Source organism: Mustela putorius, unplaced genomic scaffold, assembly GCF_011764305.1.
Source record: "Mustela putorius furo isolate JIRA1106 unplaced genomic scaffold, ASM1176430v1.1 tig00003845_pilon_pilon_pilon, whole genome shotgun sequence".
Lineage (NCBI taxonomy): Eukaryota > Metazoa > Chordata > Mammalia > Carnivora > Mustelidae > Mustela > Mustela putorius.
The window spans coordinates 13,926,644-13,942,073 of NW_025421998.1; the positions used below are offsets into that span (position 1 = coordinate 13,926,644).

At 60.0% G+C, this 15,430-nt stretch overlaps 1 protein-coding gene across 4 annotated transcripts; it reads left to right on the forward strand.

Moving 5' to 3' along the window:
* The first annotated feature begins 7,398 nt into the window (after positions 1-7,398).
* On the forward strand, positions 7,399-15,372 carry POLD2 (DNA polymerase delta 2, accessory subunit). 4 transcript variants are annotated; one of them, XM_045089620.1, is made up of 11 exons: positions 7,399-7,490; positions 9,481-9,753; positions 11,920-12,041; positions 12,223-12,346; positions 12,601-12,715; positions 12,891-13,089; positions 13,373-13,453; positions 13,590-13,747; positions 13,970-14,097; positions 14,486-14,587; positions 14,950-15,372. In XM_045089620.1, the coding sequence occupies exons 2-11, from the start codon at positions 9,534-9,536 to the stop codon at positions 15,108-15,110; spliced, it is 1,410 nt and encodes a 469-aa protein (XP_044945555.1). In that variant the 5' UTR covers positions 7,399-7,490; positions 9,481-9,533; the 3' UTR covers positions 15,111-15,372. The 4 variants fall into 4 exon arrangements, with proteins under 4 accessions (XP_044945555.1, XP_044945552.1, XP_044945553.1 ...); XM_045089617.1 differs by lacking the exon at positions 7,399-7,490 and adding an exon at positions 8,501-8,598; XM_045089618.1 differs by lacking the exon at positions 7,399-7,490 and adding an exon at positions 8,539-8,870.
* The last annotated feature ends 58 nt before the right edge of the window (positions 15,373-15,430 follow it).

A 15,430-nucleotide genomic window follows, 5' to 3' on the forward strand; every position in this document is an offset into this window, starting at 1 on the left:
TTTCTGCACCCAAACTGCCTGTATTAAATAGTCTGGAGTAAACTGAGAGCCGAGGGTTCATGTGTGGGGGGCCAACGAAAGAAAGAGAGAGAAGCGGACAAGGGGAACAGGCCAGGACCGGAGAGAGGCCTGGAGTGCCCGGGATGGTAGCCACTGGCCACCGTGCCTATGGAGCCCTCAAAATGCGCCGGGAGTTGAGATAGGACGATGTCCTGAAGATGTTGTGCAAAAAAGAATGGAAAGTATCTCATTGAGGATTTGCACATGGTTCCACAATGAAAGTACACTGCTTTGCAGCGTTGGATTGAAAACAAGCATCACTGAAACTGGTGGTGACTCCTGTTTCTCCTTCCTCCCTGTGGCTCCAAGGCACCTTCAGGTGCTGTGGGTGGCCCTCATTTCTGGCTCCCGTCTCCTCTCCACTGGACGTGCTGTTAGCTGTATGGCCAGCCTGTCAACTCTGAGGCACCCAGATGTTAACCCAGGAAACGGGCCAGGCCAGCGCTCTCTGCAAACCCAGCCAACCGAAGCCCGTTTGGCAGGCTTGCATCTGTGTGTTCTGCCGAAGCAAGGGAAGGTTTTGTGTCCAGAGCAGAGGCCATACGATCCTGCTCACAGAGGGCCAGGCCTGGGAGTGCGACCTTGTTGGACACACACCCGAGGGGCCGAGCTCGGGGACTCGGGGTCCCTCGCCACCTGTGCCTCCAAGGAAAACCTTGTTGAGGTGGCGTCCAAATAGCCCTGACTTCCCCTTTTCCTGTGAGCCCCGGAAGTCTCGCTGCTGTGAGGACCACTGCCCCCCGACCCCTGCCCAGGCAAGGCAGTGGGGCTCGGGGTCCTGGGGTGGCCTCACCACACTTCACCCACAGCCTGCTAAGGGGAGTCCATGAGGAGGTCTCTGAGCCTCTTGCCCTCACTGGGGCCACGTCTAGAATTGCCTAGGGCTCCCTGGGAGAGCTTCTGACAGCTCTGGCCCCTCCCTCCTCCACCAGGGGCTCATACTCGGGGGGCTGCAAGCAAACCACCACCCCATCTTCCCCAGTGCCCTGCAGGCCTAGATGCAGAGGCTGACGTCCCCAGAAGCCGCCCAGACCCCGGCGGGAGGGAGAACCCCCCCCCAAGCACTTTTGTTCAGGGAGGCCCCGGAGGCTGTGGGGCTTGGAGTCCCTCACCTGGGCTCTGAGCAGTGGCCAGCAGGGACCCCTGTAAAGGCAAATGCACATTAAAACTAAGACAAAGTTAATACTCCCTGGTCCGAAAAGGACACAGATTCTCTCCTCCCTTTTCTTGGTGCATTCTCCTTAGAAAGCTTGTCTTTCCCTACCTGTTTTTGCATCCATCCATCCATCGGCTAGAGAAGCCTCTGGCCAGCTGTGGAGCCCGGTTAGGGCCCCGAGGGGCCGGCAGCTGCTTCTCCAAGATTTCCCAGTTTCCTGCCTCATGCATGGGGACTTCAGCAAGCCCACCTCTGGCCCTAAAGGGGGGGGGGGCAACTGTGGCTTGTGTCCAGACAAAGCAATTAGCAAACCTAGCTCCCTGCAAACACCGTGGATGGGCTGGTCTGGGTGAGAACAGGCAAGATTCCCTATCCCTGGGATCTCTTAGCAGCGGGCGGTGACGAGCACTGAGCTGTGGTTTAATACTTACCCAGTGACTTTAGCCGAGAAGTTCTCTGCGTTGGCGGATACTGTTTCCAGCCTCCAGAGCTGCAGCCTCGCTGGAGGGCTGGCCGGGGGGCTCCGGATTTTACCCAGAGACCCCCTCAGTCCCCTGCCCAGGCCCGGGCCCTGTCCCTGTGTCCCAGAGCTGGTGAGCAGGGGCTGTGGCCCACACAGTCCTGCTGCGGCATTCACACCAGGATGGAGTTCGGGACAGGGTGTAAGGAGTCTGCGTAGGCAGCGACTGCAGGCAGCAGGAGCTATTCTGAGGCACCACATGCTTGAGTGCCTTGTCCACCGCCACACAGAGCCAGGCCGGTGTGGGTGCCCGTCTCCAGGAGCATTCGCAGGCCCACCCGCCCGCCAGGTCTCCAGGGGTTGAAAATGAAGACATCCGAATGACATAGCGCTTGACGGCACCTAGCGCAGCCTCCCAGCCTCCTTGTGCGAGGGCAGCCCAGAGCAGGTCCCCATGACACTCATTCTAGTCCAGGGCCAGAGGGCTCGGCCATGGGGAAGGGCTGCTGCAACACTTGATTTCACGTTGCTGACCAGATGTGCTGATGGAGGGACGTGTGGGTGCACCAGTACCCCAGACGGTCTTGGGGTCCTGTCTGCTCAGAGGACCTGACCATTTCGGAGCACAAAAGGGCAGAAAGGCAAGGCCAGAGACAAAGACGCCAGTCTCAGGTGGAATGTCCCTTGGAAGCCACAGGTCGTGTGTGCACACCACCCGAGGGAAGTCACGGGGTAGTTACCGGGTCCCGCTAGTCAAGCTTCTGTGTTGCTGCTGCGATCAGAAGGCCCAGCCTGTGTCTACACCCGGGAATCCTGGCTGGCTGGGGGCTTGTCGGCCTCAAGCAGCCTGCTGGTTCTGCCGCATGCCTGAGAAGCAGAGGCCACCCCACTGAGACGAAGCCTGGGATATAAGCTCACATGAGGGAGAGGCATAGCCCTCCACCTCCCAGCCGGACACAGACCTCAGTCCCATGGCCACATCCACATTTAGGCGAGAAGAGCTAGGGGTCACCTAGACGCTGTGAGAAATGAGGAACTGTTGTTGCTTAAGTCGGAAAGCCATGGGGCAGCTTCTTCCATTCATTCTGACCTTCTATTATAGGAATTGAGGCCAGCTCCCACCAGTCACCACTCACAGACACCCCCACCCCCCAGGGCAGTGTGCGTTTTGATTAGGGACTTCCAGGGATGAGGGCCTCTGATGGAGGACCCAGGCTAGAGGGACCTAAGCTGGAAGGTGCTAGAACAGTCCCGATGGCAGCTGGGGTCGTGGCATCTGAGCCTCCGCCTGGCCTCTGGCCTCCCTGGATTCAAGTCCCAACCCAGGCATCCCCTCCCCAGAAAGCCACCTCCTGAGCCACCGGGTGTGCCTGGCCCAGCCTGATGTAAGCCAGTCTGGTTTCCCAAGAGCAACAGGGACAGGGACGCGTCCACCATGCCTGGCATGCGGCCGGTGCTCAGGGGGGGATGTGTAGTGAGTGAGCAGGGCAGCGCTATGAATCTCCAGACTTCTGGAAGCTGAGACCAGCAGGCTGTAGACCCTGTGAGTCCCCAGAGCCTGCTGCCTAGCGGTTGGTGCCCTGCTGCTTCCCTGGCCTTGCCCCCTTGGGGATGGCTGCAGGGAGGAGATGCCCTGCCAGCTTCTCTCCCCTCCGCCCCTATCCCACTGCACTCTCCCTGCCCTGTCTCCCCCGCCCCAGGGGTCTGGAACAGCCTCTGACCTCCCACCAGCTGCTGGCCCTCCCCTACCATCTGGGGACCATCCCCACGGGAGTGTGCTGCTGACATGCAGAGCCACATAGCCCCAAAATAGCACTTTGTCACCCTGGCTTGCCCTGCTTTGCATCAGCAACACCTCCAGCATCCCTCTCCCCGGACCCCCTCCTCACTTCCTGCTTCCCCTCCCCACCAACATGCACCAAGGCGCCTTGGTCAGCCCAGCGGCAGACAGCCTCGTCCCATTGGCCCTGCCAGGGATGACTGGTGTGGGCCACCTCGAGTTCCTGCCAGGCTCCAACCACAGCACCCCCTTGCCGTGGCCACTTCAAGAGATGGGGACCCTGCGTTGGGCCACAGGTGACTGGACTGGGGTGGCCATTACTCCCAGAGGGACACACAGACCTCTCCCAATCCTGTCTCTTAAGTGGCTGGGAGAAACCATTCTCCAAATTGGGAGTATCTTTCTGTCCCTGTTGACACCAGAGCTACACACGTGCAGCCCAGCCCCACCGCGGCAGAGCAGCCCCTGGGAGGGGCAAACACTTCAAATGGTGGGGGTCTCCAACCAACCTTAGCAGGTTCCTGCCTCTGAACCCACTCCCTCGGAGGGGTACCCGCTCTTTTCTCCTCAGTCCCTCCGCCCCTACTCCCTGGGCTGGGATTCCTTACAAAAGTATCATGCCAGAATTCCTTTCTCGCTGAAGGGGAAGATAATTCTAGACTCTGACAGCAGCGATCAAAATAGCCAACCAGGGGATTAGATGATGCTCTGATGTCTTTTATCTGCTCTGTCTCTGGCGGGACCATCACGGTGTCTGGGAACACCCATCATTTATTTCTACTGGATCAACTAACACCCTCTTTTTGGGCAAAATCCTCAGCTGATATTGGTAAAATCCACAGCGCAGCTCCCAAGATTCAGCTAGATCGCTCAAAACCTCTCCCTAGAATTATCAATGCCCTAAAAATACAGAAGTCCTTCAGGGCCTCAAGCCCATGACAGAGAATTTCGAGACTCAGGGCCTCACGATCCCCTGTACCAGTCCCTGTCACAACCCCACTTTACCTGGGAGGAAACCCAACAGCCAGGGACGGACCTTTGTCCAGGTCCCTGAGCGGGACCCCTCAGGCCCCTGCTATTCCTAACCCCTACGTGCTGCTGGCACCCACTCCCACTGCAAACAAAGTTTCCATGGTAACTGGCCTGGGGGGTGCTTGGTTAGAACTCCGGTCAGTAAGGATAGCCCGTGTCTTTCTGCCTTCACTTGGGGAGAACAGCAGGACACCCCGGCAGTCACACCCCAGGGGGGCACTGAGGGTCCTTCAAAGGCTGACTTGGATGACACAAAGTTTTCGACAGGCTGGACTTGGTTACAATGTGTAGAGGATTTGCTCTTCTGCTCCCTTCCCAGATGTCTTCACAGGGAGGCGGTGTCCCCTGTCAAACTTCCAGCCTGAAAGGGACCTACGGTCTCCAAAGAAAAGGTGTTGTTTGCCCAGACTCTGTTTTGGTACCCAGAGCATCCACCTTGGAACAAGGAGTACCTCCCGGTCCAGATGAAACCCTTCACAGCTGCTTATTGTTGAATCCCTGGGACAGCCGACAGGAAACTCCTCTAACCAGAGGCAGGAGCTTAAGGATTTGCTGACTTTTTTTTAAAGATTTTGTTTATTTGACAGAGGGAGCACAAGCAGGGGAGCAGCAGAGGGAGGAGGAGGAGCAGACTCCCCGCTGAGCAGGGCTCCTGATATGGGCCTCGATCCCAGGACCCTGGAATCATGACCTGTGGACATTTATACTGATGGCTGGCATGTCTTGGGGGTGGCTCAGGGCTTTGGAACATTCTAGAAACATCAAGGCCTCCTTACCGCCAATGGGGTAAGATTAAATATGTCTCCTGTGGGGGCGCCTGGTGCTCTATCAGTTAAGGGTCTGACTCCTGATCTCAGCTCAGGTTTGATCTCAAGATTGTGAGTTCAAGCCCTGCATTGGGAGGGGGAGGGCTTGAGGAAAAAGGCCCCTGTGTCCAGAGCTTATGAGGTACGGCATTCTGCTGGCTGGCTGTCATTAAGGTTCCCTGGTGTTCCAGACTCAGCTCCCTGGCAGCTGGAATCAACCCCCCGCTGATATTTCTGCCAGAAACACTGCTCTCAACCCAAACCTCTGTTGTGTTCCAAAGAGATGTCCTCCCAAGTGATAATTTGGAAAAACTGACAAGAGATGTTAATGCCAACTGGTCCCAGAAAAGGAAAAACAATATTGGAAATCTAATAATTTTTGGATCCATAAAGAGAGAACTCTGGTTTAGGCCAAATAACAATCTGGTCCTACCAGGAACTCTATAATTCCCTCCACTAACCACTGTACTTGCATTAAACCACCAGTCTACTGAAAAAATGGTAGCACCATGGCCAACACCAGTGGGCAAATATAAGTGAGGCCACAGCAAGGGCCTTCCTCCCCTGTCCCAGCTGCCTGAAGTATGGATGCAGAGAAACCAGCTCATACAAATGGACCTCATACAGCTTCCCCATTCATGGGGGTCCGTGTTTCCCTTGTTTTCTCACTGGACCAGAGCTCTCTCTTGTAGACAGGGTGACATCTCTTCTGCAGTTAAAATTCTGTTAGAAAAGATTCTCCCCCACCTAGGGAACCCCTTTCACGCCTGATGGTTATCAGGGAACCCCCAGTCACGTCTGTGTGGTCTGACTGGCTTTACATGTGCATACCAGGCTCACAGTCCTCAGGGTTAATAAGATGCACTAACAGCACTGTTAGAACTCAAGTGGCAAAAATCCGTGAAGACTTTCCAAAGCTTTGTGTTTGGCCTCTACGTCTCCGATGCGCCCCATGGGGGCCTCACAGATTCTTGAACTTTGGGGCAGTCACAGGATGTCCGTACACATGCCCCCCCCACAATTGATAAAGAAGAGCGATGCTTTAATACGGTAAAGGCCTAACTGCTCCAACATGGCATTGAGAAAACTGGATAGCTCTATGCAAACAAAAGAAGTTAAACCTTACGTAAAGCCATATATAAAAACTAATCGTATGTGAATCAAACACCTAAATCTAAGAGCCACGACTGTAAAACTCTGAGAAGAAGCCATGGCCGGCAAACTTCATGATACTAGATTTGGCAGTGAGTTTTTGGATATGACCTCTAAGGGACAGGAGACCAAAAGAAGAACAGGTTATGATGGGACTTTAATACAATGAAAACAGTGTGCGTCACAAGACAGTGTCGACAGAGGAAAACCCCCGGAATGGCAGATGATATCTGCAAATTACATCCCTGATAAGGCATTAATATCCGGGACACACAAAGCACTCCTGAAATTAAAAAACAAAAACATAACCCACTGAAAACATGGACACAGAACTCGGGAATTTCAAAGATACACAGGTGGCTAACAAGCCCATGAAAAGGCGTCCAACATCACTCATTATCAAGGACATGCAAATAAAACCCAACTGCGGCGGCACCGCACACCCCAGGAGGCAGGCTACGAGCAGAGCGCCAGAGAAGACCATGTGTTGGCCGCGATGTGTAGAACCTGAAGGACTGCACTGCGGCTGGGAACGTGAAAGGGCACAGCTGCTGGGGTGAGTGCGGCGACCCCTCCGGAACCTGACCCGGAGGGACGGTGGACTTGCTCCAATTCCACCTGCAGGTATGTACTCAAAACCTGAAACCAAAACCTTGACGCATTGGGCTCACCCGCATCCAAAGCAGAGAGTTTCATGAGCCCCAAGAAGGAAACCAGCTAGGGCGCCTGGGGGCTCAGGTCATGACCGCAGGGTCCTGGGATGGAGCCCCACAGGGGGCTCCCTGGTCATCGGAGGGCCACCTTCTCCCTCTGCCCCTCCCCCGCTTGTGCTCCCTCCCGCCTTGTCTCTGTCATAAATATGTAAAGGCAAGTATGCAAACCAGCTGAGTGTCCTGTGGGGGGGGCGGACAGACGAACAACTGCGCTCTGCGTGTACGAGGCGGCGCTGCTGGTCCCTGAAACTCCGCATGGACGTACCTGGGAGATCGTGACATAAACCAAACGAGAGAAGATGGACTCCGCATGGTTCCCGTCCGCGGGCACGTAAGCTGAGGCCCGGGGGCAGATGGAGGCCTGGGGACAGACGGACGGCGGCTGCTCAGGGGAGCAGGTGCGGCGCTCCGGGGCGCCGCGGTGAGGCCGGACGGTGCGGACGACCGCGCCGCTCCGGGAAGGCGCTCGGAAGCCTCTGGGCCTTGCACCCCCCGGGGGCTCCGGGGTCCGTCCTGCGTCGTGCAGACGCCCCGGCGCGAAGACGGCCCGTCCGGCTCGGCTCAGCAAGGAAACGCACCGACTTCCCGCAGCGCGCCGCGAAGCCTGCCGGGAGCCCTGCGCCCGCGCGTCCCCCGCACATCCGGACCGACGCCGTCTCACGCGGCGACCGCGGCTCGGGTTCGGGGGCGCGTCCCGCCGTGCCCTGCGCACTCAGCCCTCGCAAGCGGCACCGCGACGCGGTGGCGCTGTGGCCGCAGGACCCCGAGGCGGGCGCAGGGTTGCGGGCCGACCCCCCACGGGTGCAACCGCGCGGACGCCCCACACGCCCGCGACCGTCCGGGGCGCCACGGGCTGGAGGGTGAGGGAGACCCCGATGCGCGCGCCGGGCCACAGCCCGTCGGCGGTCGCATCACTAACCCCAGTCCGAAGCGTTCCTCTGCGGTTCAGGACCCCAGTCCCGGGCCCTGCCCTCCGCGGGCTGACCTCAGGCACGCTCCTCGGGACACGCAAGCGCTCGAGCCCCACGCCACCCCCAGGTCCCGCGTAGCCCGGGAAACCCGGAACGCGGCCACAAGCGGGGCGCTCGCGGACTGGCGGGAGGCGGAGGTGGGCGGGGCGGCGCGCGGAGGAGGCGGGAGGCAGGGCGAGGAGGTGGGCGGGGCGGCGCGCGGGGGTGGTGGGAGGCAGTGCGAGGTGGTGGGCGGAGCGGCGCACGCAGTTTGGCGGGAACCCGGCGAGGAGGTGGGCGGGGAGGCGTGCCGGATTGGCGGGAGGCTGTGTCGGTGGGCGGGCCCCGCCGTGATGACGGAACAGGAAGCTCGGCGACTGGTAGAAAGCGTTGGTGGGCGGGCACTAGTGAGAGGCGGTGCTCGGAGGTGGGCGTGGCGGCGAGCGCGGACTGGCGGGAGGTGGCGGGAGGCCCGCGGCCGACGATTAGGTAACTGAGGTCCTGCGACCCCGGGCCCGCGTGGCGGCGGCGGAGGCGGCGGGGCCGGGGTTCCGGTGTCCGCGCGCGGCCCTGTAGGGTCCCTGCTGCACGCGCAGAGCCGAAGCCAGAGCGCGGCCCGAGGCCGGCGGGGCTCCTTCCGGGGCTGCGGCCCGGCTGCGCGCGTTCGGGCCGGAAGTTAGTGCGGGCAGCGCGGCTGCCAGGAGCGGGGCAGCCGAGAGGGGTCCGAACCCGGGTCAGAGCCGGGCCGCCGAGCTGGAACGGTACGCAGAGGAGGAGCGACCGTGAGGCGTGCGCTGCCCACGGCCCGGGAGCTCGTGCCCCAGGCATGGGGCGGACCGCGGACCTGCCGCGGCCGGAAGGAGGACGCTCGAGCGCCCGGGGAGGGGGACGGTGAGACGGGAGCCGAGACGGCGGGGACGGGGGCCCGCGAGACCGCCACGTGCTGGCAGAGGCGGGGGCAGCGGAGTTGTAGGGACTCGGGGTCTCGGTCACTGAAACGGGCTGGTCGAGCAGAGGGTGGCAGGCGTAGGTTTGTTTCCAACAGGCGTGTCTCCTGGGGGCGCAGGTAAAGGGAGGCTGGCCTCGTGCCCGACATGGGGCAGGGGCCGGGGGTCGTCTAGGTAGAGCGTGAGGCAGGCAGCGCCTTGCTGGTTTGTAGTCAGGACAGCCCCAGGTGGGACAAGCCTTCGGAGCCTTGCCGTCTCCGGTTTCGGATGAGTGTGACAAGGTGACCGGCTGGCATCCAGCCTGGGCTGTTCTGAGCCACGTCTGGGCTGGCGTCCTCCTTCCATGCCCGCAGGTGCAGGGGAGACATGGTGGGAGAGCCATGGGGTGGGCAGGGGCTGCAGGGCTACATCTGTGTCTTCACAGTGACTGCCGCTGCCTGGGCCCAAGCACAGGGTTCTGAATGCGTCTGGCACACCATGTTCTCGGAGCAGGCTGCCCAGAGGGCCCACACTCTCCTCTCCCCACCGTCCGCCAACAATGCCACCTTTGCCCGTGTGCCTGTGTCCTCGTACACCAACTCCTCCCAGCCCTTCAGGCTCGGGGAGCGCAGCTTTAGCCGGCAGTACGCCCACATTTATGCCACCCGCCTCCTCCAAATGAGGCCCTTCCTGGTGAGCCGCGCCAAGCAGCGCTGGGGTAAGTGATGCCTTCCGGCAAGTGCTTCCTGCCTGCCAGCCCAGAAGGGTCCGGGTGTTGGGGGGTGTTCTAGAGATGAGCGACCAGATACAGTTGGGACCTTCTTTAGTTTACCCCCCTTCCCGCTTGTCTTGGGAAAGCAAACCCGTTGGTGCCTCTGCTGCTTCTTCAGGTAGTTACAAGGATTAAATTAAGGAACCGGTGGCTTTAAAGGGAGGTTTAGTTCAGAAACTGGGATGAGGTGGGCTTTGTTCTCCTGGGAATAGTGGTCATCTTACTGGTGTAGGGATGTTCCCTGTCGGGAGAGCAGGATACATGCTTGTTTGCCTGCATGTGGCCACCCTGTGTCTCAGTGCGGCAGCCAGGTACCTGGCACTGGGAGCCCAGGTCCGTGAAGACACGCCTCCCGCCTCGGGGGCTCCCTGTCCGCTGCTTCTCTGGGCCCTCCAGCCTGGTTGGGTCCCGTGGACTCTTCTGTCAGCACACATCTTCTTCCTTCTCTACTTCTTCCGTGACCTGTCCTGCAATTACGTTATTGGTCGTGCAGACAGGACCTGCAGTTTCAGCTTCTGGCCGATGCCCTGTTCTCGGTCTTACTGTGTGTCAGAGCAGCTTTCCGGGCTGTTTTCAGTTCATCTGAAATGTTTACAGGTGGGACCGGTCTTCTCCATCCATGTGTGTTGGCCCCAGCCCTGGCCTTGGTGCTCCAGCTTGGGTCTCGGCTGTGGGGAGCCGTGGCACTCAGGCCCGTCCCACAGAGCCGGGGGGAATCGACTCTGGTGTCATTCCAGGCAACAAGAACTAGACCGTCACATGTGTTAGGGACATCTTGTATTGTCTACACCGCAGGCACAAGTGCAATGGGCATGTCCTCCGCCACAGAATGAGGTCTTCCTGTAGCTCCTGGTGGCCTTTCCTTGCTTTCCTTGAAGCCCTTGGGGACACCCTCCTCAAGCCCCGTGTCCCTGCCACCTTTTAGGTACCAGCAGCACCCGGTCTGATGTGGCCTTGCCTTGCAGTCACCGCTGCTGTGGCTCCCATGGCTCCTTGGCACTTGTCACAGGGGCTAACCCCTTGTTGACTGCTGTCGTTTCTCTCCCTCTGGGTTGTACCCTTGGTGAGGATGAGATGGGCCGTGCTGTTCATTCCCGGTGCTGGTGCCTGGCCTGATGCCCGCATGCCATCCAACTGCACACGTGTCCTGCCCTCGACGCAGGGATGTGTGGTTCTGCCTGGTGCTTAGGTGTGCACAGTGGATTCCAGCTGTGCAACCTTGAACTGTCACTTAACCTCTCTGTGCCTCTGCTGCCTTAAGCGTGTGATGGGGCAGTAGTGTCTACCCTGCGTGTTGGCAGGCACGGATGAGTTTCAAGGACAGTGCTCGGTGTGAAGCGAGGGCTTGGCAGTCGGGCTCCGGAGTTTGTTGTCTCCGTGGGTCTCTGGCATTTCTCTTTCAGCTGCTGGCGCTTTCCTTACCTTGTTTTGAACTACTAGCCTTCTCCCAGGGCGCAGCTCTGTGGAATGTTCTTGGTTATTCTGAGGCAGAAGGGGCAGCTGGGCTCCAGAAAGGGCTGGTCCTGGGGTCACATGATCCCTTTGGCTCCTGGCAGCATTTTTCCCAGGCTCCGCGTCTTTCCTGACAAACCCACAGGCCTTCTGGGACTTGTGCTCCTTCCTCTTGCCTGCCTGGGTGAGCCCTGCACACCGAGCCTCTGTAGTTTTTAGGGCAGGGTACTTCTTTCTGAGAGTGAGTGTTATGATTTTGGTGTAAGTGACGTAATGCTCCGTGTCAGTTTCCTGGTTGCTCGTGCTGTCACGGACGGCATGGTCACAAACCCAGCAGCTTAACACACCAGACCCGTATTCCCTGTTCATCCTGGAGACCAGGAGTCTGAATGCAGGTGCTGGCCGGCCAGGAGCACCTCCTCTTTGGCTCTCCCTGTTTCTGGCAGCAGCTGTGCTCCTGTCTCTGAGTGTCTGTCTTTCTTATGAGGACGTGGGACGTGGGAGCCCCGCCACATCTTTCTGTCTTCCTGGGGCCGAGGCTGCTCGTGTCAGAGGGTCTCTGTACTTGGTGGTCTCCTTCCCTGCAGAGGCCGGCCTGTGGGCTGCTGCGTGGTGGGCGGGGAGGCCACTGGGTCCCTGAGCCCGTGCCGTCGTGCCCAGGTGGTGGAGTCCAGGTAAAGAAGCTGTGTGAGCTACAGCCGGGGGAGAAGTGCTGTGTGGTGGGGACCCTCTTCAAGGCCATGCCGCTCCAGCCTTCTATCCTCCGCGAGATCAGTGAAGAGGTGAGGTTGGCCGCTGCTACGGGAGCACCGTCGGGACCACCAGCCGTGGACCCAGGGAATCAGGGCTGGGCCTCTGTCCCAGGGTGGGGGGTGGGGGGCGTCCAGAATCTCACTGATGGGGCCTGGGAGCCTTAAGACCAGGCCTCTGGCCCCACAACTCCCTCCCATCTCTGCTGTCCAGCACAACCTGCTCCCCCAGCCTCCTCGGAGCAAGTATATCCACCCCGACGACGAGCTGGTCTTGGAAGATGAGTTGCAGCGCATCAGACTGGAAGGCGACGTCGACGCATCAAGGCTGGTCACAGGTGGGGGCGGGGGGGGTGGCCCACACCTGTCGCTGCAGGTGCAGCCCTTCCTCCCCAGAGTGGAGGCCCAGGGAGGGGGTCAGTGGTTCCTGCCTACATCCAGAGGTGGTGACCCCAGGATTCGGTCCTGAGTCCTCAGTGAGAATGTTCTGGTGTGGCAGAAAGGAACTAATTGGTTTTGCCGCAGGGGTGCCTAAAAGGAGGTGGTAGCCTCTCAGGCTTCTGTCCTGGAGCCTGACACTGCTGCTCCCCAGGGACAGTGCTGGCCGTGCTCGGCTCCGCGAGAGACAGTGGCAAGTTCGTCGTAGAGGACCACTGCTTTGCAGAGCTCGCCCCTCAGAAGCCCGCACCCCCCCTTGACACAGACAGGTGAGGAGCAGGCACTCAGGGGTCTGGTGGTGGTCTGGGGGGGGGTCACGGTTGCCAGGCTTCATGTCCTCTACTCACCCATGATGGTGGCAGAGCTCTGCCTGTGGCCAGGCTGGGGGCAGCAGTGGAACTCCCGCTCTCTGGGTGCACAGGAGGACCCTGACTTCCCCTGCAGGTTTGTGCTGCTGGTGTCTGGTCTGGGCCTGGGTGGAGGCGGGGGCGAGAGCCTCCTGGGCACCCAGCTGCTGGTGGACGTGGTGACAGGGCAGCTGGGGGACGAGGGGGAGCAATGCAGCGCCGCCCACGTGTCCCGGGTCATCCTCGCTGGGAACCTGCTGAGCCACAACACCCAGAGCAGAGATTCCATCAACAAGGTACTGTCCCCGCCCGCCCGCCTATGCACACTTGAGCCCCTCCTTCCCCAGGGAGAGTCGGGGTGCGGGGTTTCACACATCTGGTGGCCAGTGCCCCACAGTGATGCTGCAGTCTCTGCTCCGGCCCTGCTTTATGAGGGCAGGGGACCCCGTGGCACAGAACCCCTACCATCCCCGAGCAGTGGGCCTCTGCTCCGCTCTCCACTGTCCAGCCGGGGCTCTTAGTGTCCCTTCGACCTGAGCCTGCCTTGGGGCCTGACAGCCTGCGGACTTCTATCCCCAGGCCAAGTACTTAACCAAGAAGACCCAGGCAGCCAGCGTGGAGGCGGTCAGAATGCTGGACGAGATCCTGCTGCAGCTGAGTGTGAGTGAACTGGGGGCTGCCGGGGACGGGACTGGGGTCTGCGTAGCAGGCGCCGGCAGGTGGGCCGAGGCAGGGGAGGGGGGGGGCTTTGGAGTGCACTGGGCCCTGCAAGCTCCCTTGCCCCTGTGCCCTCCAGGCGTCGGTGCCCGTGGATGTGATGCCAGGCGAATTTGACCCAACCAACTACACGCTGCCCCAGCAACCCCTGCACCCCTGCATGTTCCCGCTGGCCACCGCCTACTCTACGCTCCAGCTGGTCACTAATCCCTACCAAGCCACCATTGATGGAGTCAGGTAGCTGTAGCCACACCCCCATATGACACCTGGCCTCAGGCCTCAGTGGCACCAGGATGGGAGGGTTGGGTCCAGGGCTGCAGAGGGCCTACCAGATCTGGGCTCTTTCTTAGAGTCGGCTTGGGATACCCACCGTGAGAGTGCCAGGTGAGCTCGGGGCCAGCTCCTTTGGGAGCACAGGCAGTGGCCCCATGCGGGGATCAGCTGAGCCTTGCCTTGCAGATTCCTGGGGACATCAGGACAAAATGTGAGTGATATTTTCCGGTACAGCAGCATGGAGGACCACTTAGAGATCCTGGAGTGGACCCTGCGTGTCCGTCACATCAGCCCCACAGCCCCAGACACACTAGGTAATGGGACTCAGCCACATGGGGTGGGGCCAGAGGGCCAAGGGAGTCCTGTTCAGGGGCCTTGATGTCCAGAGGGTTCGCAGCCTGGAAAAGCTTCACGCTAGTTCTGGAACCTCCCCTGGAATCTTCGGGCTTCCACCGTCAAGGCGCTGTGTAGGGCCAAAGACCCTGGAGAGCATATTGGGAGCTCTGGGTAGAGCCTGGCGCCCTACCACAGTGGCCACCCAGCAGGGCATGCTGACCTGACCCCAGGGCCATGGGGCTGTGGCACAATGGGCGGGGCTGCTACCAGCACAGCCCGAGTGAGTATGAGGGGGCGGCGCCCCAGCTGCCCTGACTGGGCACCGTGTAGAGCTAAGAAGCTCCAGTTGCTGTGGGCTTCCTCCAGGATGCTACCCCTTCTACAAGACTGACCCATTCATCTTCCCGGAGTGCCCTCACGTCTACTTCTGCGGGAACACCCCTGAGTTTGGCTCTAAAATCTTCCGAGGTGAGTCCTACCTTCTGAGGGCTCTGGGCCTGGGGTGTCACGAGGGACCATGTCCTGGGGACAGGGCTCAAAGAGGACACCTCCCTGGAGTCCCCGGGTCCTGTGGGTAGCTGACTGAGCATGTCCGAGCAGGGGCTGATCGGTCTGCACCTGTGCAGCAGGCTCCCTGCCCACCTCTGGTCAGCAGGGCTTCAGACTTTGACCTTCATGCTGCTCTTGGCCCTTTGTCTGGTCCAAAGGGGCTTCTGTGGCCAGCACCCCGACAAGGCTCATGGGGAATTCCTGTTTGCTTCTGGTGACTTCTGTTGGAGCCAGGGCCCACCCAGAACCTAAGTGGTAGTGCCCGTGTGTCTTCTTTACAGGACCAGAGGACCAGAGGGTGCTGTTGGTGGCCGTCCCCGACTTCAGCACCACACAGACTGCCTGCCTTGTGAATCTGCGTAGCCTGGCCTGCCAGCCCATCAGCTTCTCAGGCTTTGGGGCAGAGGATGAGGATCTGGGGGTCCTGGGTCTGGGCCCCTGACTCAGAGACCCCAGCTATCTGTTCCATGTGACACTGACCCAGCAGTGGCATTTGTTTCTTAAGAAAAGCCTGATTGGGACGCCTGGGGCGCTTGGCCCGTGGAACAACCAAGTCTTAATTTTGACTCAGGTCTGATCTCAGGGCGTGAGATGGAGCCCCATGTTGGGATTGGCGCTGGCGGTGGAGTCGGCTTGTGAGTCTCTCCGCCCCTCCCCCTGCGCGCACTCTCTTTCTCTAAAATGAATAAAGTCTTTAAAACAAAGCCTGACCAGTGTGCTGGTGTTGAGCCCCAGGCAGAGATGAGGCCGACCCAGGGCCCT

Coding starts and splice junctions, on each gene's coding strand:
- POLD2 (XM_045089620.1), top strand. CDS start 9,534: ATGTTCTCGGAGCAGGCTGCCCAGAGGGCCCACACTCTCCTCTCCCCA. Junction 12,042..12,222: donor TCCGCGAGATCAGTGAAGAG/GTGAGGTTGGCC, acceptor TCTGCTGTCCAG/CACAACCTGCTCCCCCAGCC. Junction 14,098..14,485: donor CACAGCCCCAGACACACTAG/GTAATGGGACTC, acceptor GGCTTCCTCCAG/GATGCTACCCCTTCTACAAG.